Genomic DNA, 25,565 nt, shown 5'->3' with positions numbered 1-25,565 from the left:
AGTTGATGACAGCTTTGTTCTATTACAACCTGTTCTGCTCTATTTTTATTTTGTTACATTGTGGCCACACTAACAAATGTTACATGGTAACATTCTATGCCTTTTTATTAGTCTTCTGTATTTTCAAATGTGGCTTCCTGAAAAGAGATGAGCTCTGTAAGGTCAAGGAAATGTTGATGGAAATATGTCTGTTTGTAAAAACATCAGCGTTAAATACTAACAAACAGGTTTGATTTTGAGCCCTGTAAACCTTTACATAGCACAATATATAATGGTATCTTGAGATGTTACAATGTATTATTTTTTGATGCTTAAATCACACAGAAATATTCTTTGTAAACTTTTTAAAATGCAGTGGTTTAGTCATTAATTTTACTTTATTCTTACCCTGGTATGGACATGGCTTTTGAAATGCTAATGAACCAATGGCAGCAAAAAGTCTAAAATAAATAAATATGACACGGTTTCAAAATGACCATTTATTTTTTCTTATTTTCTTTTTTGTAAAAGAACTTAAATACTGCTAGATTTGCCTTTTACATAATTGTATTCCATAAAACATTTTATTTCAAATTTGTTATAAATTAAAATGATATGCATGCATTTTTGCATTTCCATCTTTAATTTGCAAAAAAAAAAAAAAAAAAAAAAAAAAAAAAAAAAGATAGACATTTTTATTTTTTATCTGGAGCTCAAATGAAGCTGCTGTGAAACAGGAGAGGAAAGGTTGATGGAAAGGTATGAACAACATTCCTGTTTTACAGAAAATTCCATCTGATTGTCTCAGGCAGCGAATTCAGAGTTATTTTTTTTTTTTGTTTAGACAAATGGTCATCGACTGCCAAATTCCTCTTGTTCATTCATCCTCATAATTAACAGAGAAGCATGCTCATAGACAAATGCAATACAGAATGTACTCGTTGTGGTCCTTAGTTTTTCCGAGATTTTTTCTTTAAAATGTGTTCTCTTGAAAATGCACAAACTAGCATTAATCAGTAAGGCGAGAATATGCAGGCGAGGAAATCCATGGTTCCATATGTTGAGGATCTACTTGTCCTCTGCCAGTCCCTTTCACATTGAAAATGTATAAGTGGAACAACGACGGGGTCGGGTTTAGTCTGTAGCATTTGAGATGTGGCGAGCCACCCCGGAGCGGTCGAGGAGCTCACTGCATATCTGCTGAAGTGGACCGGATGGTGGCAGCTCCAGTTGGCAGGGTGGAGCACAGGGTGCCAGTCACTCCTAAAGAACTAAACTGACCTGTTCATCCTAGAGTTACATGTATGCTGAGGAAAATGTTATTATTTTTTTTATAGACACCAAGCACCCTTAAGATCTATTTAAATTACAGTGTACCAAAGTGCCATAATTTCAGCTTTTAAATGATGAAAACTAATCATAAGATGTCAATTCTTGCTAACTTTACTGAGGACTAGATCACAGCAACACTTTTGTTCAGCATTCCTATGTTAAGGCTCTCTTTAAGCTGTCTTCCCAACTAGAAAATAATGCCTGGTAAGAAATGAGTCCATGGGCTAGAATGCAGTGCACCAAGCTAACCTGCAGAGATGACTGGCTGGCTGGGGCCAAATCTAAGATTCCTGCTATTTATGGCAGAATTGATGTGGAAATTCCACCGCCTAGGATTTCGAGGCTGAGGAAAACTCCAGGTCATGGTTTTAAAGATTCCATTTCTGTAAGAAAAGACAGCCGGCAGTAGGTTTGTGTTACATTACTGAAATTTTCCAGTTTGTCAGCCACTTTCCTGGGGGCCTGCGTATGGGCAATGATCAGAGCAAAATCCTATGTCCTCTCAAGTTATGCACTAATGAAAGTGGAAGCATGCGGTCAGGTAACATGCTGGTAATATGACATGACAAAGACTAACTGAGCTCCTTGTTCAGTTGTCAAGGATCCTGTATACAGCCTTTACAACTCTCTGATTCTCGGCTATTGCTAGCTTCACAGAATATTTGCTTTTAAGGACCAACAAATCATTTCATTTTTAAGTTAAATGGTTGCTTGGTAGAAGAAGTAAAACCTGCCCTTTTGCAACAGAAAAAAAAAATCAACAAGCATATTAACATGAAAGCATAACAAATGTAACATTTCTGCTCCATGTTGAAAGTTTCCCTTTTCCCAGGCAGACACGTTGAGCCTTGTATAAGCAGACGTAAATGCAGGCTTTGGTCAGATGGTTAAGGTTCAGAAGGGGTTAAACAGTTTCTGCTTTGTAGCTCAAGAGACCTTAACAAAATGAAAATGTAATGGAAGATGTATACAATTCTGGACAGAAGCCATCTTGGCTTGGTGGCTCTGTGGCTCAGGCTTGGAGGACGAAACGGGGCAGGGTGGCTCAGAGCCGGTGTCGCGAGTCCTGGCTGTAGCTGCCTGGGGAACTGCGGTTGCGGTGGGGCTTGTAGGTGTCCTGGTAGGGGTCCTGGTAGCCCTGCTGCTCTTCCACGTAGTGGTGGTCTCGACCGCTGCTGCCGTGCTGCGAGCCAGAGGAGCCACGGTTCCGTCCCTTGTGCGCTCGTTCGTTGTGGTAGTTCTCGTCTGAGGTCATCAGGTTGCGGCGTTCGTTGGGGGTGGAGTGGTCCCCAGTGTGGTTGGCATGCCGTGTTTTTTGCCCCTGTTGATTCTGATGTACAAGTACCAAATAAAGTGAGAGCCTGCACTAGCTTTCCGTTTTTATCTTTTAAATATTAGAACTACCATTTTCAACATAAAAAAATTAAAAAACGCATAATGTTAACAAAATTTTCTATTTTAAATAAATGCTGGTCTTTTGAACTTTCTAGTCATTAAATAACCCTGAATATTTTTTTGCTGAGAAATCAGCTTTGCCATCACAGGAATAAACTTAAAATTGAAAACAGCCATTTGACAATATTAATGTCTGAACCATATTTTTGATCAAACAAATGAAGCCCAGGTAAGCAGAAGAGACTTCTTTCAAAAACATAAAAAAATTCTGAACAGACTTTTGAAGGGTAGCATTTACAGTATGTATTAAAGACTACTGTTTGAAAGTTTGGGATCAATACAGTTTTTTTATGTTTTTGTGTCTTATGCTCATCAAGGCTGCATGCATTTGATCAAAATAAATTAAAAACTAATATTGTGATATATTATTACAATTTAAAATAACGGTTTTAAAATGTAATTTATTCCTGTGGTGGCAAAGCTGAATTTTCATTAGTCTTCAATGTCACGTTATCCATCAGAAATCATTTTAATTTATGATTTATTATTATATATATTGACTTCATATTCTTTGATGAACAAAAAAAAAGCATTAACTGGATTTCTTTGTAATTATATATACTACCTTTCAAAGGTTCGGAGTCAGTATGTTTTTCTTTTTTTTTTCTTTTTTTTTTTTAATAAAAAAAGATAGTAAAACTTTAATAAAAATCGTTACAAAAAATTTATATTTTGAATAAATACAATTTATTTTATGCAACATCATTTTTCTATAATTATATGCAATTCTATGACATTATATTAAATCGAAAGTTTTAATTGAATATTTGTATAAGACTTTTAAAACACACCACAGGACTATTTAAAATGAACCAATGTTTAACCAATCAAAACAAATAGGTGATTTAGCTTTGTAAATTCATAAGATGTTTGACCAAATATCTTGGTATAAATTATAAATCTATAAACGCCCTAAAAATATCTATTATGTGAAGAGTGTGTTTGGGATTGCGTACCTGCAGGCCAGATATGGCAGATGTAGTGTAAGGGGCCAGGGCAGCAGGGCCAAGGTTTCTGCCCAGCAGAGGGTTGAGTGGGGTACTGCTGGAGGTGTGGGTTGCCTTCCAGTACGCCTCAAGATACTCAGCCAGGTGCTCACATGCATCTTCTAACTGATTCTCATCCAAGATGATGTCAAACATCTCCTGTTAAAGAGGAACACACACACAGACACACACACACACACACACACATGACTATGTCAAAACTGTGTAAAACTGGAGTAATTTCTGTATTTTTCGTCCATATGTGTGTATGTTTCTACGTAAGAGAAGACGCACCGGAGGACACTGTGCTAGTTTATCTGCGGCTACGAGCTGTACATTGAGGTGTTTACTCTGTGACTTTCCTCTAGATTTGACGAGCCGCTGGAGGACCTACAGGACAGAAGAGTTAATAACTCCATCAGATTCTGAAGTCTGATCGGTCTTTCTCTAATGCAACACTAAAACCATGACATGAGTTTCTCTGAATGTCACACCTTTGGCGAGGACACTTTGACATGGACGATAATGGGTGCTAGTGAAGTCTTCAGCAGCTGAGCAGGATGGTTGATGGTGTCTGCGTCCAACACAACCAGCTGGAGCGAGCGAGCGAGTTCAAATATGCGCTCAATCTCGCTCTGTACCTCAGCTGTACATGTATATCACACAAAGAGTTATCAGTCTACAGTTCACACACAAATAAACAAAAAAAGAGAAGTGACTCATTTTGATACTGTATTTGATGGCAGTATGTCGTAAAGGAATATTCTAGGTTAAAGTACACATGAACTCAAAATTGACTGTATTTACTTTGTTAGCGCAAACTGCTATTTTTGTGGTGAACAATTTGGCAAGAAAATAGTTCTTCAAGTACACTTTCAAACTTTCAAGTGCTTTCACACTTGGTTCGCTTGCCTGATGCGAACCCTGGGTGCGCATCCAAGTTTGGAAGACAGCCATCACATCATCCAAACGACCCGAAATCTGATGTCAATCGAACCCGGGTGCGCACCAAAAGTTCTAGTGTGAAAGCACCCTTAGACTTAAGCCCCATTTAAACCAAGAACAATAACTATAAAGATAACGATATCAGTGTCCACAGCAGATAATTATATCATCTGTTTTCTTCTAAGCACACACTCGTCTGCTGCTTTAAATTCTGGAGCTCATTACAGCAGGATGGATTCTGATTGGCTGTAAATTTTTTATCGTTCATTAGCTGGAGAAAAATAATTTCAAAAGTGATTCCATATATATTGTTCCACTTTGTGTTTATCATTATAGTTGTTGTGTGGATGGGAACAATTTTTAGAACTTATCTTGATCGTTATCTTTATAGTTATCGTCCTTGATGTGAACGGGCCTTTACAGTACACTTAGAACCATAGACTTGAACAGTAAATGCATTACTGTATATATAGCTTTCCTTGTATTTAGAAACTAAGTCAAAATTATTTTCTATGGTAACGGATTACATGTCTCAGATACTGGTGACAAGAACTTGAATTTAACCTGGGATATTTAGTTTTAATAACCTTCTGTGAGGTATGTTTCAGCTCTTTCTGTGTCTTACCAAGGCTGGATCTGGTATTTGAGCGCTCAATAATGGCTCTCTTGCTGGGATTGTTAAGCACTGATCTCTTTGCCAGTGAGATATCTGCTGTCACACGTGTGATAGTTATCCTAGGACGATAAATACATTATCTGTGGTTAGCTGCAGTGAAAACCTGTCATTAGGGCCTTTCGCACCGCTTTAGTTCCAGAACTAAATGTACAGTACTAAAGTACTGGGACGATTTTGCGCAAACTATTTCCCAGTACCATTTAAACGGTTGCATTCGCATTGATAGTGTGTACTAGGAAAATGCCCAAAAGTGGATAGTTCCACAATTAGTTCTGGTACTATGAAAAGGTTCCCGCAATGCAAAAGGCCCTATTATAACATATAAACCACCCTATCTTCTTTACAACAAATTATTTCATATTTTCAATTTCTAAGTGATGTTCAGGAGCATAATGAAATCTATAAACCACTTTTGTTACTTACCTGCCATCAAACCGGTGTTTCAAGAAGTCAAAAAGAGCTTTCTGCATCATATCAGTGACCTGTAAAAAAGATATAAAGAGTATTTCAGTGTGATCGAGAATTACAAGAATGTAGTTAAAAGTGTATTTATATCACTTTACATGATAAATGTCAGTGTTGTTGACTTTAGTTTCCTTGTTTTGCCCGGTCTTAGGTTCTGTTTTCCTTGTTTGGTCATGTTACCTGTTCCTGTCCTCAGTTCCATTAGTTCCAGGTGTTCCCTGTTTAGTTAATTTGGTTCCAGCCATGTCCCATCAGTGTCTGTCTTTAAATAGTGTTCTCAGGTCTTAGGTCTCTGTCTGCTGTTAAATGTCATTTATTGGTTCCTTTGTTTGTGACTCCTTGTGGATTGAATTACAGTTCATACATCTCTATTCTCCTGGATCTTTTCGTTCCTTCTCTCCAAGTCAAGTGTGACAGAACAGCGGACCGAACATTATGACTACGGCTGATGACAGACTGTGATGTCAACAGCAGGGCAGTCGCAATTTGGATGTGTATGTGGAGGAGTTCCTAGAGCTCTCCAACCAGGTGAGCTGGTTCGACTCTGCACTCCGTTTGACTGTTTTCAGCTGGGGCTGGATGAAGACGTCATCAGCTGTTAGCTTTCCACATGTAGTTTTCCCTTGATCAAGCTGGTAAATCATGTCCTATTTTATTTAAATGGTTTTAATTCCGAAGGCGAAAAAGCTTTGAGCGATCTTCATCCAGTCCCTCCTGAAAACCACTGAGTTTCCCCAGCTCACTCCTCCCCAGGAACCTCCACATACCCAGCCAAATGGTCCAACCACCCATCTCCTCCCAGCACTGACTCTGTCCTCAGCCCATATATGCGGGCAACATCACTTTCAAGAGCTCGCCAGCCACTCCTAAACTCACCCCCAACCCAAGCAAGGAGGATGAGAGAAAAGACTGTACTCAGCCCTCATCTTAGCCCCAGAGCTTGCCCCAGGGCGTGCTCCCGATCCCCCGTTAAGATCAGGGAGGGCCCCAGGCCCCGAGTTCAGCCCCGTAAGTTCCCCCAAGTATCTTTTTTTGGGAGGAGGGTCCAGCCATAGAGGCAGAGCCAGCATAGCCTCCCAGGTCTCCAGCTCCATCATGGTCTCCAGAGCAGTCATGGCCTCCCGAGTTGTTGCTTCTCTGAAGGTCCACTGTCCTGTGTCCATCCTGGAGAAATTCCAGTTTACCCCCCCCCCCCCCCCCCCCCTTTGGTTGTTGTGGGGTGAGGTCATGCCTTCTGGAGGGGGCGTCATGTCAGTGTTGTGGACTTGAGTTTCCTTGTTTTTACCATGGTCTTAGTTTCAGTTTTCCTTATTTGGTAATGTTTCCTGTCCTCAATTTCACTAATTCCAGGTGTTCCTCGTTTAGTTAATTTGATTCCAGCCATGTCCCATCAGTGTCGGTCTTTAAATGGTGTTCTCTGTCCGTGGTTAATAATTTTATCAGTTCCTTTTGTTTGTATCTCCTTGTGGATTGAATTAAAGCTCATACGTCTATATTCTCATGGATCTTCTCTCATATTTAAATAATATCTGATCTGTTTTAAAACAATAATTGTGTGTGTGCCATGTTTATGCTTATTGGGGTATTTTACTGTAGTGAAGTAGCATGCTAACACCAAACTCCATTGAAATAAAGTGCAACAGTGCCAGCCTTTTTTTTTGTTTTGAGTTACACGCTATGAAACCCAGCAGCTACAAGGAGAACCACAACATTACACATTTTAATTTGAAACTAATCAAAGACGAAGTAAAAAAAAATAGCTTAACCTTTAATCAAGGAAAAGTGTACAATCCCATGAGGCATTGCAAAGGACCTAATTGAGTTCTGTAATATTAAAAAAATATTTTCATCTGGCACTATTTACTTCGATTGGTCGAGATTTCTGAGTAATGGGTAATGTATTTTTCACTCGTAATTCTGTTGTTTAAAAAAGTATTAAAATAATGTGGGCTGATAGCTTGAACAAAATCATATACCATCGATTAACAACCTCTTAGCTCACAGTAAGTCTGTCTTTAAAGGTCTATGAGCTATCATTTAATATTAATTTCCCTATAGGAAGAGGTGAAGAACCCAATTGTTGCACTATAATAATTGCTGGTCAGTTCTCCTGTGCAAAGTGCTGCATATGTTGAGCATTTCCAAATTGGTCACTTAATAAGGTTCCATACTGTTCAATTTTAAGGAACAAAACTCCCGCCTCATCAACTCAAAAACGTACTTGGTCTTAATAAAACAAGCCTTCCTGTAATTTATACACCAAGCAGCTGCGTATATAAATGAAATCCTTACAAAAAAAACAAAAACAAATCTGCATCCAGTTACTCCCTATAAATTGCAAAGGAGCTTGTTTTCTTTATTTACTTTCTCTGCTCCACTGTCTCGCCTTGTCATTGTCTATTGCACGCCTTCATTCTTCTCAACGATTCCCTCCCTCCATCACTGTTCGTGTTATTCTCTCCCTTTTCTGTCTCTTTCTAATTTCAAACCGTGCTCTACTTTCTAGCACTGACGTCTCTTGGACCCCGGAAGGTTGTTGCCGTGGTAACTGGACGTCGGAGAGGAGGAGTATGTTTTTGTTTTCTCTTTGTGAAGAGATGGAGAGACTGGAATAGATATTATATTTTGCTGGTATCAATAACCCGACATGCGCACACACAGACACACAGCCAGTCATAAAAGAACGCTAGCTCTATGGCCTTGAAGGAGGAATTTTCTATTCATTGTTATTTTATGATGAATTCACTGATTCACCTGAAAAAACTCTATGGATCAACTCTATGGTTTGATGACGATATACCTGAACCACATCATTTAGGACAACCCACCTCATATCCTTTCAGCGATGGCCCAACGAGCACCACAGGCCTCATGGAAGGCACAACATCATAGGGAGCCACATGTTCAGTCTGTAGATTATATCATAGGTAAATAAAGCACAGCATGGTCAAAATGTGTCACAATAAGAGTTGTTTTGAGGAAAGAGTATAGAAAGGAATTTGAGTTGAGGACAGTGGTGGCAGAAATACATCTCTTTAATGACTGGACAGGAAGGCAAGGTGGTGATTCTTCCATCGTGTGGACACACTTACCACTTTCTGTTTCTGCTTGCCTGTAAAAAGAAAGGAAAAAGAAGGGAAGTCAGAATAAAGTATTAGCAAGTTCTACAAATGTGAGAAAGCCATTCAAGTCATTCATGGCCCACTGTCCCATGCTCACAAGAGTCTGCACGTTTGATCTTTAGCCTTACGCAAGACAGTGTTGAAGTAAAATCATCCACTGATGAATTGCCTACGATTCCGTTTTTTCGGGGAGATTCCTGTAACCCCACCCCCATCTCATAAAGCCCCACCCCCAACAGCTCATTGGCTCACCTGATGACATCACATCCCCCAAACTAGAGGAGGAGCTTCCACTGGACTTACTAAAGAAATGAGCAGACAAACAGAGACAGAGATTGAACATTTTTAGTCATTGTGTCTGAACACACAAGTGGACTACTCTAAATCTCTATATATTCCTGTACTTTTGGATCATTTCAAGTTTTAAATTAATTGTCTCATAATTTGATACTGGGTCTTTTATCTATGTAGTAATAGCGTCAGACTCATAGACCATCTGATGGATATTTCTAAAATCGCAAGAGCTCTCCAAAATGGTAAGCTTAAATCTAATTGGTTTCCTAGTAATTTCCAGGGTGCAATCATTTGTATAAGTCTAGAGAGAGAGATAGATTGTTTGTTTATATACTGTGGTACCAGGCTGGAACAATGAACAATGCATGCGAGGTTGATAGCACAAAATCTTTAAAGGTGCCACAGAATGCAAAAATCACTTTTATAAGGTGTTTGAACACAGTTGTGTGGCTGCAATGTGTGAAAACAAACAACCTATAATGGTAAAAATTCTTGCACTCATTGTTTTATAATACCTATAAATCATAAACAGTCTCTCCACGCTAGCAGTTCCAGATTTCTCACTACTATGATGTTATACTCTGGGAAAGTCCCACCCATTTTTGATGCTCTCTGCCCTATTAAAATATCTACAGCCCTGAGTGAGAAGCAGCGGTCCGCCATTACTGTTTTCTTGCTGTAGCAGCTGGAGGTACAATGTCAGCATCAAATAGCCATTAAAAGTGTCATGTGTTGGGATGCACCAATGAACATAGGTGTTTCCTTAGACCGCTGAGGATATGGTGGGTAAATTTCATTTATCAAGGAAATGTCCCGGATAAAACAGAAAAGTCCTACACATTTGTACTAACATTTTACACCGGACTGCCTCACAAACTATGTTTTGTTCAGTGCTGGAGCTGTGCAAAGATTGCTTCTGAAAGAGGTATCGATACCAATGCTTTTTGCGCAAACGTCCAGAATCTAGACAAAGTAAGTATCACACGATTTGTCCCACTAAAAGAGCTTCATGGCTCTCTGTAAGGCTAATGTTGCTAAAGCTGCCATTGTCTCTGTCTGTTTTCACTAATATCGCCTTCACATGCTACCAGAATGACCGTAAATAGGAATGTGGCAGTTAAAAATTATATTTGGAAACAATGTGAGGTCAGTAACATGGTCACCACCAGTTAAACTGTAACACCGGTGGTATGCCTGCGAGTTTTTCAGCTCTTGAAGCTCCGTACTCTTCTGAAAAGGGAGGCGGGAGCACCAGTTCAATTTCATTCGAATGGGACAAACACAAAAAAATGAGCGTTTTTGGCTCATACCCTAAAAGTGGCAATTTCAACAAGTTATAAAAAAATTATATGTGGGGTATTTTAAGATAAAACTTCACATACACACTTTGGGGGCATCAAAGAATGATTTAAAATATTGTATCAACGCATTCTATGGCACCTTTAAAATATATTCAGCTGAGTCACTATATCCTATGTGCACAACTGTATATTATATTTATTTCATGTTATTTCCATGAAAAACTATCTATACTTACTACTAATTCTTAACATCAAATGTATTCCTTCAGTGCCAGTTCTACAACTCCTTGCAGAAACTGTGGCACCAATATTTAACCAGTATTTTGTTACTCTCTTGATTTCATCATTTTATATATTTCCAGTCTTTAAATGTCACACAAAACAAAAAACAAAACACAAGACACAAAACAAAGCAAAGAAAAGCAAAAAACACAACACATCATTTTATATTTTTCCAGTCTTTAAATGTCACACATGACACAACAAGACACAACAAGACAAAACAAAAACAAACCAAACCAAACCAAAAAACAAAAAACAAAAAACAAAAAACAAAAAACAAAAAACAAAACAAAACAAAACATAAAAAAAAAACAAAAGAGAAACAGAAACGCAATGAATGCTGACAGACAGATTAAGTGGATGTTCTTTGAGAACAAACTGCACCGTAGACTTTATGTCGATACTCAAAAGTCTGGCTCTGGTATTGGATTTCAGTAAGTAAAACATGGTAAATATGAGCAACAGTGAAAGTACAGTAAAATGTGATAAATGTGATAAATGCACACACAACTATCGGGTTCAAATTCAAGTCATGATGTTTTTGGCCAATATAACAGTCCTGATTACATAAAGTAACAGGCAACTGGAGAAAAAAAAACACCAAATGGGTGAAAATTCAGATCTGGTGTGAAACTGAAATGAAAACCCACCATACCTTCTGGGTTTAATCTGGGTGTTTATCTAATTTCTAATTTAAAGCAATGCCATGCTCCCAGATTAACTGAGCGAATGCAAGTCAATTTTCTTTATAATGCCATCTCTGTTCTTGAAACCCACCAATTTTGGAATGGAATATTTTAAGAATAATTCCAAATCATTTTTCATAATGTCTATTGTATCCTATAATAAGACTTAATATTTTGTTGCTGTATCAACAAGTTGTAGTATCTGCTGTACCTATAGAATAGCAACTATAGAGCATTTGGTTTTCTACACGTGCAAATGGAATTAAAAACTTTTTATTAATGGATCAAAGATTGCATAACACGTACAAATGAGCCTATAAAATGTAATGGTGCACATCTTTAGATATTTGTGAATGTAGATATAATATGCAATTTAAATGTGTTTGCTAATATCTATTTTTACACTAAATTTGCAGCCTGTTCTTGTCCACCTCATTGACTCAGTGGAGTGGATATACAACAAATAGGGTGGACATATGAATTTTTTATTGCCAGGTTGATAAACAGAAAGAATATTAAAGACTAAGAGGTTGTGGAAAATCAAATGCTCCATTGCCCTAGGTAATGTATGTTCTCTGTCTGCTTACCCTTGGACACGGCTTTTCTTCTGTTCCAGTTGTGCTCTGATATTCTCCAGCTTCAGAGGACTGGGGATAAAACCAATCTCGCAGCCTTCTTTCACCAGCCTCCCAATCCACCAGTCATTATTAAACTTCTGCATATGGAGCACAGAAAAGAACAAAAAGAAATAAAAGCTAGGAAAAAAAACTTTATCCCCTCCGAGCATTTTCTATATTCAAAGTCATCAGTGAATCTGAATCAGCAGTGACCTGTTCACTAATGGGCCAGCATGCCACAGTACCTCTTTGATGTGCAGGAAATCTTTTGCATCAAATGAGATGGCAGTTCCTGGCGCAGGCACATCTTCATCCAGCGCACCACAGTAACTGACATTTGTTTTCACGGCAAAGGCCACCGCTTTGGCCTGTAAGTTGATATTTTTGAATAAAATAGATAGATAAATAAATTATATATATATATATATATATATATATATATATATATATATATATATATATATATATATATATATATATATATATATATATATATATATATATAAATAAAGACATGCTTAATATGTGAAAATGTAACACTTGAATGTATGCCCATTCTGTTACTGCGACTTTTAGCTTAAGATTGATGTCAGCTATATTAATGTTTTCCTTTATTTTGTGATGTTAGACATTTGTGAATGTAGATATACTATGCAATTTAAATGTGTTAATGTCTATTTTTAAACACTAAATGTACAACCTGTTCATGTCCACCTCATTGACTCAATCAACAAATAGGGTAGACATAATAATTTGTTTTATTTAATTGTACTCATATTATAAATTCTACTTATTTTATAAGTGTTATCATAATAGGCATTGTCCACACTGTTATAGATGTGTCCATCCTATTATAATGGAATTCCTATAGTATTAATACATATTAACTGTGATTTGTGTATGTCGTGACCTTTGCCCTCTCCAGCTGCAGCGCAGCCTGTTGTTCTCGCTCCTGCTGGCCCTGACTAACCCCCTCCGGCCTCTCCTCCTCCAACGACACATCTGAATCAGACGGCCTGCTAGTGTAGGAATCAGCTGAACCCTGCGAACAGAGAGCACATACTACATTACTTGCATGTATACAGTCATGGCGGTAAAGGAGGGAGGTCATACAAATGGCTGATTTCACTGATTAACCAATTACTGAAACTTCCAAATGTTCCGAATTTTCAGCAGTCAATATTTATTCAGTATTCAGATACTTGGCATGCCATGATGAATGGCAGACTGTGATATCCCACTATGTAAAATGAATCATAATTGATTACATTTACATATAGAAATCTTTAAGATGGAGTATCAAAAACGGTTTAATCTCACAGGTCAGAATTAGGGTAAAAAAAAAATTCTCATGCTAAATTGAATAATGAACATTTTGTGGTCAAGAACCCTTGCACAACCTTGAAGTGGTACAAAATGGTACAAAAGTGGAAACCTGAAACTATTTTGACATTTGACAACATTTGTGCATAAAAAAAGATCAGACCATCCACACTGTAAAATATGATCAAAATTTGAATGGTAAAAGACTGCAAATATGCTACAGTAAAAACCTGTTAATCTATTAACGGTAAGTTTCCTTACTCTGCATGGTGAAAAACTGTAATAGATCTAACTGGACATTTCATGTCAAATATACTGTTTTTGAAGGCAAAAAGAACAAGTCGTCTTGTAATTTACAGTGAAAAAAAACAAACAAACATAAAATGAAATTTCCAGACTTCTGTGTGAAATTACGGCATTTAGTTTTGACTTATCAGTTATGTACATTAGGGTTTACATCTTATGCTGTTAAATTAATGTTTATTGCAATTATTTTAGTGTCACGTGTTACCATGATGCTGTTTTGTGTTTGTACGACACCGTGTACCTTCTGTATATTCCTATTTACCTCAGTATTTAACTTTTTATGTGTAGTAACATTATTATTTTTCTCTTAATTTAAGGTCAATCTGTACATTTCACTAATTTATTGTTATTATTATTATTTTTTTTTTTACAATGCACTTGGACCATCATCCTTGGTCCTTATTCACATTGGTCTGGTCTGCTGGATTTTCATTATGTCTGTGATTCTCATTTTGCTATTCAGATCTCTGCAAACCTAGGTCAGCAACAACGCACCTGGGCCTCTGTTTAGATACATGCTCCTTAAGCAAGCAGAAAAATACACCTGCGAGCTGAAGGTGACTTCAGGTAAACACCTCTTGTTCACAGTCTAAATGACATAGTCTAACAGAGAACATAACAGATACATTTATATCATATGTCATTTTTAATTAAAAATATTGTCACAAAAATGTGCAGTGTGTAACATGGATACGATAATGTGAATTATTAATTATGGATAAATATCAGTCATCAAATATTTTCATATGCAGAAATCATTGATTTGGATTTGAGGCATCTGTCACTAAGACAAATATAAAAACAATGAATTCTAAATTGAGTAACAGACTATGAAACTTATCTTAAAATAACTGCAGCTGGAAAGAAACCAATGATCTTCAAAACAAAAACTATAAATATGTGCAATTATGAGCTTCCAGCACCCTTTTCTGACATGCATTCATTTCAACAATGTGTTTCCTTGTCGGATTCTATCATCCATCAATTGTCAGCAAAGTTCATAAACTACTCCAAATAGTAAGAAGTCTACATTTAGAGTTCAAATAATTCTCAAAAGAAGCTCTGAAAATCTCAACAGACTCTAGGATATCCTCTCTGCATTCTCATTCAACAACATGCTTCCTTTGAGCATACATACCTTCACTGCTGGTTTCTCAGGACCATGAAAAACTTCACAATACACAATCTGAACATTTTCAGCCGAAATAAAGTCCTCAGATGGCTCCATAATATTATCAGCTCGATAAAAACATATACTGTAAGGTATTCACACTTTCCCCTTTTATGATAATAAAGAAGATCCAACCAGCATGTACATAGTCCTCTAATTAATGAGATACTGCTTAAAGTGAAGTGAAGCTAGGAAGCTGTATTCTGTTAATCCAATTTGGAAACAACATAAGCTTAAGTCGGTGAAAAGAATGATTGGGTCAATATCACATTAGAGAGAGAGGCAGAGAGAGAGCTAAAAAGCCTCACAGTCGGCTAAAAAAAATTTCAGCAAGCTGCCTATGGCGAAACACTTTTTCCCTGAAGGCAGCCGCTCCGCACAAGCTAACTTCAGCAGGGACCCAATTGAGGCCGGTGAGTCCAATCACAAAACGCCTGATTCGGGAAACAAAAAATGCACAAGTCTGCTTATCCTTCACAGCAGAAGTGATGATTGTGAGCAAAAGAAAGAAAAAAACCACAACCAAAATCATAATGAATGGCTTTCATCCTCGATTTTGACGAGATGACATTCTTTTTGCTATAGAGTGACATTAGAGGGCCTTTAAAGATTCATATGTAATGTCATAAACAGCGACAATGGCGTTAAACAGATATTTTTTTGAACTAAATTTAGCTATATATCCACCATTTCACTGGATTTGCAACGCAAAGCGCAACGAAGTTGATTCAAATTAATCTGGATTTTATTGGTAAACAAATATAAAAACTCCTAAAACCAGTCATACACATACACTGTAAGAATTGTAAGAATCAGTCTTTATACTTCAAAATTTTGCTTTCAACTCAATGTACTACTTGCATTTTTTTTGTAATCAATTCTGAAATTATAATATATTTTGTGTTTGAATAGACTATATACATATATACATAGTGTGCATTTTATTATTCATTTTAAACAAACAGTTTCTTGAACATTATACATGCTGATTCATATTTTAAAATGATTTTATGTGTGCTAGTTAAAAGTTATATGTTAATACTGATTAAATATGCAGACAACATGATATACCATATGTTCTTCCACAGGAACCGGATTATGGATTATGATATGTATCTTAAATAAATGGTCTCTATACATTTAGAACTTTGAAATAAACACATCGGAATAGAATTACAGTGGGTTTTAAGGGCCTCCAACTTAGACTCACACACAATCCCTGACAGCTTTTCCAGACTTCTGGCTTGATTTCATTTTAAGGCGTTCAAGTGGGGCACCTAAGCCATGTGACTCATTACATTCTTCACATCAGCAAGAAAAGGCTCTGTCCCCTAAACAGCCAGACAGTATCTTAAAGAGATCAGTCAGGTCCTACAATGAATCGAAAGACACATATTGTAATACAAAAAAAAGTCAAACTAAAAAATAAATGAGAAAAGTGCTTTTTTATATTATTATTAATCTTTTTTTTTTTTTTTTTTTTTTTTAAACGTGCCATATGGAATAGGAGTGTATGTTCAATGGGAATGGGAATGTGTGCCATTAACAACACATACTGAAAGACACAAGCCTCTGAAGAGCATCTCACAAAAGTACACCCACGAAGATCGGTGGGCTGCATCTTAGAAAATCATGGTACACTGAGTCTCACAGGCCCTGAGTGTGCAGCTCAGCTGAGCCAGTGTTCAGCACACACACACACACACTCACAAGAGCGCACTCACGCACGCACACACACATATAGCCAGTGGGAAAAAACTATATATAGCAGTAGCCAATTCTGATCGCGAGAAAAATAACTCACCGCCTCCGAGTCTTCAAATCCATGCAGGTACAAATTGTCATACATGGAGGTTTGCTATTCCAAAGAGGTCCTCTTGAAGAATAGAGAAAAAAAAAGAGAGAGGAGGAGGAGGTGGAGATGGAGAGAGAGGGGGAGGAGGAAGAGGAAGAGAAGGGGGGAGCCACCACCACGGAAAAGAATCGATGGGGGGGATGACGATCCCCTGGCTCCACAGAGGAAGAACAAGGAGGGAAAAAAAGGGTGAGACAAGCCTCACGAGTAAGAAAGGATGGAGAGAGAGAGAGAGAAAGAGGGAGAGAAGGCCTGTGCAGACGGCTCGGCCTGCTGGATGGAGTGGATCCCTCGTTCAGCCTCCAATTCTCTCACATCCTCAGGCAGGGAGAAGCTTCCCAACGGCTCACTGACGCGGACGTTTCATCATCTCTCAGCAACACACTCACACACACATACACACGGCACAGTGCTGCTCCCCGCATCAGAGAGAGAGAGAGAGAGAGACAGAGGGTAAGAGAGAAAGAGAGAGAGAAAACCCTTCCTCAATCTCAGGCTGATGACACAGTTGACCAGCTGTGTGCTGATTGGCCGAGCAGCTTTCTAGTCAGAGCTGCTGCTGACGTGTGTTCTCCTTGACTGTGAGCGCTGATGAGAGAGAGCCTCCCTCTGCCTCTTTCATTCTTTCTTTCCGTCTGTCATTTTATTTGAATGTACAATCATTTTTTTTTCTCCAGAATACTCCCTTTTATTTGCAGTGATGCAATTTTCTCCACTAATTAAATGTTTATTTATTTTTTACAAACTTACAAAATCTGACCAAATTTTAACATAACATTAACAAATGATATAAAATAATTTGTAAAAATATAAATAATAAGTATATATATATATATATATATATATATATATATATATATATATATATATATATATATATATATATATAAAATACAATTTTTATCATGTACAAGTATATAATTAATATATAATATAAAACATTTTTATTTCCACTTTTATTAAAATACATTCTATTTTTAAATCTCGAAAGTTTAACATAAAATGATTAAATTAAAACAAACATTTTAAGAAGTTTTTGTAAATAGTATAAATACATAAACAATAAGTATAAATATATACAATAAATTAATTCTGTATAATTATATATAACAAATATATTTTTAGTTTCATTTCCACTTGTATTAACGCTTTCTAATTATTTTTTTAATCTAAACCCCACATACAGATATGATTGTGTGTGTGTGTGTAATAATTAAAGGGTTAACATAGATAATTAAAATGTTATGCTAACACTTAACAAAAAGGTTCCATTAGTTAATGTTAGTTAATTCATAATCTACCATTAACTAAAACAGAGCAATAGATTTGTCACGTTATTTATTAATCTGTAAATGTAAGCACCTGTTAATTGTTAGTTTATGTCATCACAGGTCCATTAATTAATATGTTTAAACTTTGAGTAGTGATGATTAGAGTGGAAGAAAAAGGTTTTAGTTGATAATTCAAGCATCATTCCAGATCAAGCCTACAGGTGCATCTCAATAAATTATAAATAATAAAAGTTAATTATAAAAGTTCATTTATTTCAGTAATTCAACTCAAATTGTGAAACTTGTTTATTAAATTAATTAAATGCACACAGACTGAAGTAATTTATTCTTTGGTTCTTTTAATTGTGATGATTTTGGCTCACATTTAACAAAAAACCCACCAATTCATGATCTCAACAAATAAGAGTACTTTATAAGACCAAAAAAATAAAAAACATTTTTAGTAAATTGTTGGCCTTCTGGAAAGTATGTTCATTTACTGTACATGTACTCAATACTTGGTAGGGGCTCCTTTTGCTTTAATTACTGCCTCAATCCGGCGAGGCATGGAGGAGAGGCAGTTTGAGGCAATGCTGAGGTGGTATGGAAGCCCAGGTTTTTTTGACACTGGCCTTCAGCTCATCTGCATCTTTTGGTCTCTTGTTTCTCATTTTCCTCTTGACAACACCCTATTGATTCTCTATGGGGTTCAGGACTGGTGAGATTGCTGGCCAGTTAAGCACACCAACACCATGGTCATTTAACCAACTCTTGGTGCTTTTGGCAGTGTGGGCAGGTGCTAAATCCTGCTGGAAATAAGCTGGTCAGCAGAAAGAAGCATGAAGTGCTCCAAAATTTCTTGGTATACGGGCAGGGGCGGGTATACATGGTGGCCAAATTCGATTGAACATTCAATTAACACTGTCATGGTGATTTGCATATTTTGTATCAGTTTATTTTGTGACGATGACTATTTTTAGCTTTGCTAGGATTTATGAATGTGATACTGATGACATAAAACATGAACTACATCAAGTGAGGAGGGTGTTAGAAAGGAAATTCCAGACTGGAATTGAATTTTCTAGTCTCCTAGAGTTTACCATCTCCCTTGAGCCATTCAAATAAGTGTTTTATCAGCTTTTTCATTTGTGCTGCATAGCTGTGGTCTTACCAGTCAACAGTGCAAGATGTGAGCGCAGCTTCTCTGCACTTAAACTCATAAAAACACATTTACACACTACCATGACTGATGACAGACTCAGTAATCTTGGAGTCTTAAGCATTGAGGTGAGGAGAGCCAAATGTCTTGACTTAGATGATTTTGTTAGACGGTTTGCCAGTCACCGCCGAAACAGGAGAATCCAGCGGTTTTAGCTGAGGTCTGCCTTCTTTCTTTGTTGAATGTCTTCCTCTCTCTCTTTCTGCTACTGTTTTTATTGTTTCTAAACTAAAGTTCTTTAATATATTAGCAGAGCACAATGTAATGGTTCCATTTTTTTTTAAACTGTGGTGTTTTCATTTGAACTGTTACAGTGCTAAAACTACTTGTATTTCTTAGCTTTTTTGTAAACTAATCTGAAAGAAATGTTGAATGAAACACTATGATGTTTTGGCCAAACCATTTGAATTTAAAAGAGATTGTGAATAAAACTACTGTATATTGTAATGGCCAAACTACTTATTAAAAGAAAATAGTTGACATCGTTTCTGCTTTTGGATTTTTAAAAATGCTTTTATTTTAACTTTTATGAAATCACTAAAAATAATAAACACTGGCTCTCAAATTTAACAATGGATATATACAGGGATGACAAAAAAATGTAATTAATCAAAAAATGTGCTTTATTACTACATTTATTTTCAAGTAACTTTATTCAAAATCAACACAATTAAAAGAACCAAAGACTTAAACTGCTTCAGGGCGCACTGAATTTGTTTAATACACGAGTTTCGCAATTTGCGTTGAATTACTGAAATAAATTACATTTTCCACAACATTCTAATTTATTGAGATGCACCTGTATCTGAACAAAGCAATGGATAAAGACATAGAATGTGTTTGCTACACTGACCTTTAAATGTGTCTGATTATTATCCATATGTTTAAGTGACTGATCTTGAGGTAATCATTTAATCAAGCCAATAAAGGAGTCAATCTATTTTTTAATTTATCCAGACTGGCTCTGGGAAACAGGGTTGGTCATTTTCAGAAATAGGCAATTTCTTTACCTGTCTCAGGATAAAACTGGTGGAGGTGGTGCTGCCATCAGACCTCTTCAGTCGACTACGCCTTGAATATGTTCCTCTGTTGACCTGTAGAGGGAGCAATAACGAAAACATGAATGAATTGCTTCAGAAATAATTTCTCCACCATTTACCTCTGAGAATATAAAATTAGCATTAGTCTCATATTATTTTTATATTTGATATTAATAGATCAGAATCAGAATAAGCAGCATGATAAGTTTTGAATTTATTACACAAATATAACACTGTATAACTTTATAACACTGCTACACCTGCAGCACTCTCCAATAATTTCTCATTTTCCCACTCTCCCCGTTTGACTGGAAGAGGTGGAGGTACTGGTCTGCTCATCTCTAATGATTGGAAATTTAATCCTTTACCATCTTTGGGTATCAACAGCTCCTTTGAATCTCATTCAGTTACTGTTACCTACCCTTTTAAAATAAATTTTTTAGTTGTCTATCGACCCCTAGGGCCACTGGGTAACTTTTTGGATGAATTAGATGTGTTGCTCTCAACCTTTTCTGAGGATGGTACTCCCCTAGTTATGCTTGGAGATTTCAACATTCATCTAGATAAACCTCTGTTTGCCGATTTCCACACTCTGCTTGCCTCTTTTGATCTCAACTGAGTGTCAACTACTGCTACTCACAAATCAGGCAACCAACTGGACCTTATTTATACACGAAACTGCTCTACTGATCATGTTCTGGTTACTCCACTGCACACGTCGGATCACTTCCTCCTCACTCTTAACCTCAACATGATCCCTGACACATCACTTACCCCTCCACATATCATCTTTCGACGTAACCTACGTACACTTTCACCCTCCCGGCTATCTGCAATGGTTTCATCTTCACTTCCTTCCCCTAAACTGTTTGCATCTTTGGATGCTAACAGTGCTACTGATACTTTCTGCTCCACTCTTACATCTTGTTTAGACACTGTTTGCCCCTTATCTTCCAGGCCAGCCCGTAACACCCCTTCTGCCCCTTGGTTATCTGATGTTCTACGCGAACACCCTTCTAAGCTTAGAGCTTCTGAAAGGGTGTGGCGCAAGTCCAAAAATACTACTGATCTTATTGTGTATCAGTCACTCCTATCTTCTTTCTCTGCTAATGTCTCCTCTGCTAAAAGGATATACTACCATAACAAAATTAACAATTCATCTAACTCTTGCATGCTTTTTAAAAAATTCTCCTCACTTCTTTGTCCTCCTCCTCCTCCTCCTGCTTCATCTCTAATAGCTGACGACTTTGCAACGTTTTTCATTAATAAAATTAAACACATTAGTGCACAATTTTCCACACCACAATCACTCAAGCTGATATCACCAGCAAACTTACACTCATTTACATCCTTCTCTTCACTCTCTGAGGCAGAAGTGTCAAAACTCATCCTTTCTATTCACCCTACAACTTGCCCGCTTGATCCAATTCCATCTCATCTCCTTCAAGCCATTTCTCCTGAAGTTGTACCTGCACTCACCCACATCATCAACACTTCCCTCCACACTGGTGTTTTTCCCTCATCATTTAGACAGGCACGTACAACTGCACTACTTCTCTTTTAGAGAACTACAGACCAGTTTCCCTTCTTCCTTTTATTGCAAAAACACTTGAACGAGCTGTGTTCAAACAAGTCTCTACATTTCTCACACACAACAATCTCCTTGACAGCAACCAATCTGGCTTCAGAAGTGGACATTCAACTGAGACGGCCTTGCTCTCAGTTGTTGAAGCTCTAAGACTGGCAAGAGCAGAATCCAAATCTTCAGTACTTATCCTGCTTGATCTGTCCGCTGCTTTTGACACGGTTAACCACCAGATCCTCCTATCAACCCTACTGGCGAAAGGCATCTCAGGAACAACACTTCAATGGTTTGAGTCTTACCTATCAGATAGGTCCTTCAAAGTATCTTGGAGAGGTGAGGTGTCCAAGTCTCAACATCTAACTACTGGGGTGCCTCAGGGCTCAGTTCTTGGACCACTTCTCTTCTCTGTCTACATGGCATCATTAGGTTCTGTCATTCAAAAACATGGCTTTTCATACCACTGCTATGCTGATGACACTCAACTCTACCTCTCATTCCATCCTGATGATCGGACGGTAGCTATTCGCATCTCAGCTTGTCTAACTGACATTTCTTCCTGGATGATGGACCATCACCTTCAACTCAACCTTGCCAAGACAGAACTGCTTGTGATTCCAGCAAACCCATCATTCCATCACAATTTCACCATCAAGTTAGGCACATCAACTATAACTCCTTCAAAAACAGCTAGAAGCCTTGGAGTTATGATTGATGATCAGCTGACTTTCTCAGACCTCATTGCTAAAACTGTCCGATCCTGCAGATTTGCTTTATTCAACATCTAGAAGATCAAGCCCTTTCTTTTGGAACATGCTGCACAACTCCTTGTTCAAGCTCTTGTTCTGTCCAGGCTGGACTATTGCAATGCCCTCTTGGCAGGTCTTCCAGCTAATTCTATCAAACCTTTACAATTAATTCAGAACGCGGCAGCAAGATTTATTTTTAATGAGCCAAAAATAATTCATGTCAAACCTCTGTTTATCAATTTGCACTGGCTTCCAATAGCTGCTCGCATAAAATTCAAGGCATTGATGTTTGCCTACAAAACTACCACTGGCTCTGCACCCATTTACCTAAATTTGTTACTTCAGACTTATGTGCCCTCTAGAAGCTTGCATTCTGCAAGTGAACGTTGCTTGATTGTTCCATCCCAAAGAAGCACAAAGTCACTTTTACGGACTTTTAAATTAAATGTTCCCTTCTGGTGGAATGAACTCCCCAACTGAATCCGAGCAGTTGAGTCCTTAGCCATCTTCAATGAATCGACTTAAAACACATCTCTTCAATCTTTATTTGACCCTCTAACTTTAACACTCACTATTCTAATTCTATTCTTTAAAAAATCTAACTACCTTTCTAATCTTTTTGTATTCTATTTTCTTTTCATTTATTATGCAATTGTATATGTATGTGTGTGTGTGTATGTGTAAAGACCTCTAACTAGCTTGCTCTATTCTTTTATTTTTTTATTCTATCCGTTTTCTTTTTATTTATTATATTAGTTAAAATCCCATGCTACGTGTACTGTGTTAACCTAACTGAGACTTGTTATAGCACTTATATATCATTGCTCTTTTTGTTGTTTTTGATTGCTTCCACTGTCTTCATCTGTAAGTCGCTTAGGATAAAAGCATCTGCTAAATGAATAAATGTAAATGTAAATATAATTTAATGTACCTGCTGAGATCCTAAAAAGGTTATAAAACACTTTCAAAACATAAATAATAATATCAGACAGAAATATAGACTGAATGTTGCATAGACATCAATTAGAAATGGGTAAAATATGACTAGACTGGACACAGTGTAGAAACATGGAAGTTATCCAAATGTGGGTGATGGGAGGGAGGAGGGTGCCAGCAGATAAAACTGTGCAGTGTGCAATGCATTAGTGACCATTAATGAAGGAAGTTCATTCAGTAATGAGAGCCAATAGCATCAATGTAAATTATTATTAATGGACTGATATAACAGCAGGCCTACAGACCGGCCATTCAGCTTGAGGTTACATAAAGATATAAGATTAAAAAAAAAAAAAAAAAAAAAAAAAAAACAGCTGTACATAAACACAAGTTAAAAAAGAAAAAGAAAAAAGAAAGTGAAGGAGAGTGAGGGAAATAGAGAGATAGGGGTGGACTGAAAAAAAAAATGGGACTACAGGGACACATCAATTAGCCAGGTCTGATTGGTTTCTATTTCTAGGGTTCTCTAGGGCTATACTGTTGAGGATAGAAAGAGAGCTTGTTCTTTTTAAAGTGTTTTAATAGGGCCACCAAAAAGTGGGTCAGAGTGCTCATTTCACTGCATTAGGGATGTTCTTTATATAGTCAGATGAGCTTCCTTCACCGTTCATGTCAAACCAAAACAATTCTCTATACTCAAGTAATAATGCAAATATTAAAAGTAACTTGCAAAATGTTTTACTTCTGCTTGAAATATTTCATGTGATTTGATAAAGTGAATCGTAAAGTCTCTGCACTTTATTTCATTCAAGTGCCCTTGACACCCCATTCAAACAAAATTGCAGAAACCTCTGAAAACAAAGTGTACTTCAGTTTAGCATCACTCAAAACAGTTCTACTTAGTATAACAAGTGAACACCAACTATAACGATAAAATTGCTATATCAAACACAATTATAGCGGTGTTTGTTTAGTTATACTATGAAGTTATCCAACATAATTAAAAAGTAACAAACATTTCTTATCTCAAGTCTTAACATTGTCACCTGAAATATGGGCGCTTGGATTCCCTCGCCGATCTTATTCCTGATATAAATGTGTCGAGACATCTCGGCCAGCACATCGGTCCAGATTGGCGGTTGCTGGCCTGCTGGCCCGGCCCAGTGGAAGTTTGGAGGGTTTCGGACGGCTTGATCCAGCTTCGGTGATCTGTGTGCGTTTGTGTTTCCCCGCGCTCGTAAAGATCCGCTCTGCTCCCGTGCAATGCATCAGAAGAGCCTAAACTCGTCACAGTGTGACAGGTGTCAGGTGCGCGCGCACCACAGCACTGCGCGCTCGTGTGGTGGCAATGAGCGCCGCTTTATTTCTTTGGTTGCGATTAAATGAAGATTGATGTAAAAAATTTTTTACAAAAATCGCGTAAAAATTCCCAATTCATCATATGAATAACACTATCAAACTGAAAAACAAACTGAGAGAGCAGAAGGCAAACAGTCTACTCTGTTTTGTAACTTTGATAATAAAAACAAAGAAATACATGATGAGCTTATGGAACAGTAGGCTACTATAGCAGCACATAGCACCTTTCTCCACACGGTGGCGCCATTGCTTGAGCAAGCTAGGAAATCCTATCATGTATGATTCATAGTAGGCCTAACATACGATCACAAATCAGATCAGTTTTCTAGAAACACATAGAGAGAAGTGTACAGGCAAAACGCAATAAATAAATAAAAAATAGGTAAGGTATCAGGTTTAAAGGTTCAATAAATAGTACAAACTAAACAAGCATTATCTGCACCAGTGAAAACACCGAGATGCCATTTTGAATGAGAAGGATAAAATCTGGCAAATGAACATTTATTTGATGGTAAACAGTAGACCTATTATGGGTTATGAAGGTCACCCAAAATACTCAAAGGGGCAATACTCAAAAAGGGCAATGCGGCAGATAGTATGGCATGTAACTTCAG

General features: G+C 37.3%; 1 protein-coding gene across 4 annotated transcripts; it reads right to left on the bottom strand.

Moving 5' to 3' along the window:
* Positions 1 to 630: 630 nt before the first annotated feature.
* Positions 631 to 24,913, bottom strand: LOC113050765 (voltage-dependent L-type calcium channel subunit beta-4). Of its 4 annotated transcripts, XM_026214052.1 has the most exons (14): positions 24,639 to 24,913; positions 20,296 to 20,379; positions 13,051 to 13,182; positions 12,386 to 12,508; positions 12,111 to 12,238; positions 9,213 to 9,262; positions 8,931 to 8,950; positions 8,667 to 8,747; positions 5,797 to 5,855; positions 5,323 to 5,432; positions 4,247 to 4,398; positions 4,047 to 4,142; positions 3,723 to 3,911; positions 631 to 2,641 (listed from the first exon to the last, which is right to left on the bottom strand). In XM_026214052.1, exons 1-14 carry the CDS (start codon positions 24,699 to 24,701, stop codon positions 2,357 to 2,359), a joined length of 1,572 nt encoding a protein of 523 aa, XP_026069837.1. In that variant the 5' UTR covers positions 24,702 to 24,913; the 3' UTR covers positions 631 to 2,356. The 4 variants fall into 4 exon arrangements, with proteins under 4 accessions (XP_026069837.1, XP_026069838.1, XP_026069839.1 ...); XM_026214053.1 differs by lacking the exon at positions 9,213 to 9,262 and having other exon boundaries at positions 8,931 to 8,949; positions 24,639 to 24,911; XM_026214054.1 differs by lacking the exons at positions 20,296 to 20,379; positions 24,639 to 24,913 and adding an exon at positions 16,745 to 17,272.
* Between the last annotated feature and the right edge of the window lie 652 nt (positions 24,914 to 25,565).

The sequence above is a fragment of the Carassius auratus genome, chromosome 31, assembly GCF_003368295.1.
Source record: "Carassius auratus strain Wakin chromosome 31, ASM336829v1, whole genome shotgun sequence".
NCBI lineage: Eukaryota > Metazoa > Chordata > Actinopteri > Cypriniformes > Cyprinidae > Carassius > Carassius auratus.
This window is presented reverse-complemented; position numbering and strand designations above follow the sequence as displayed.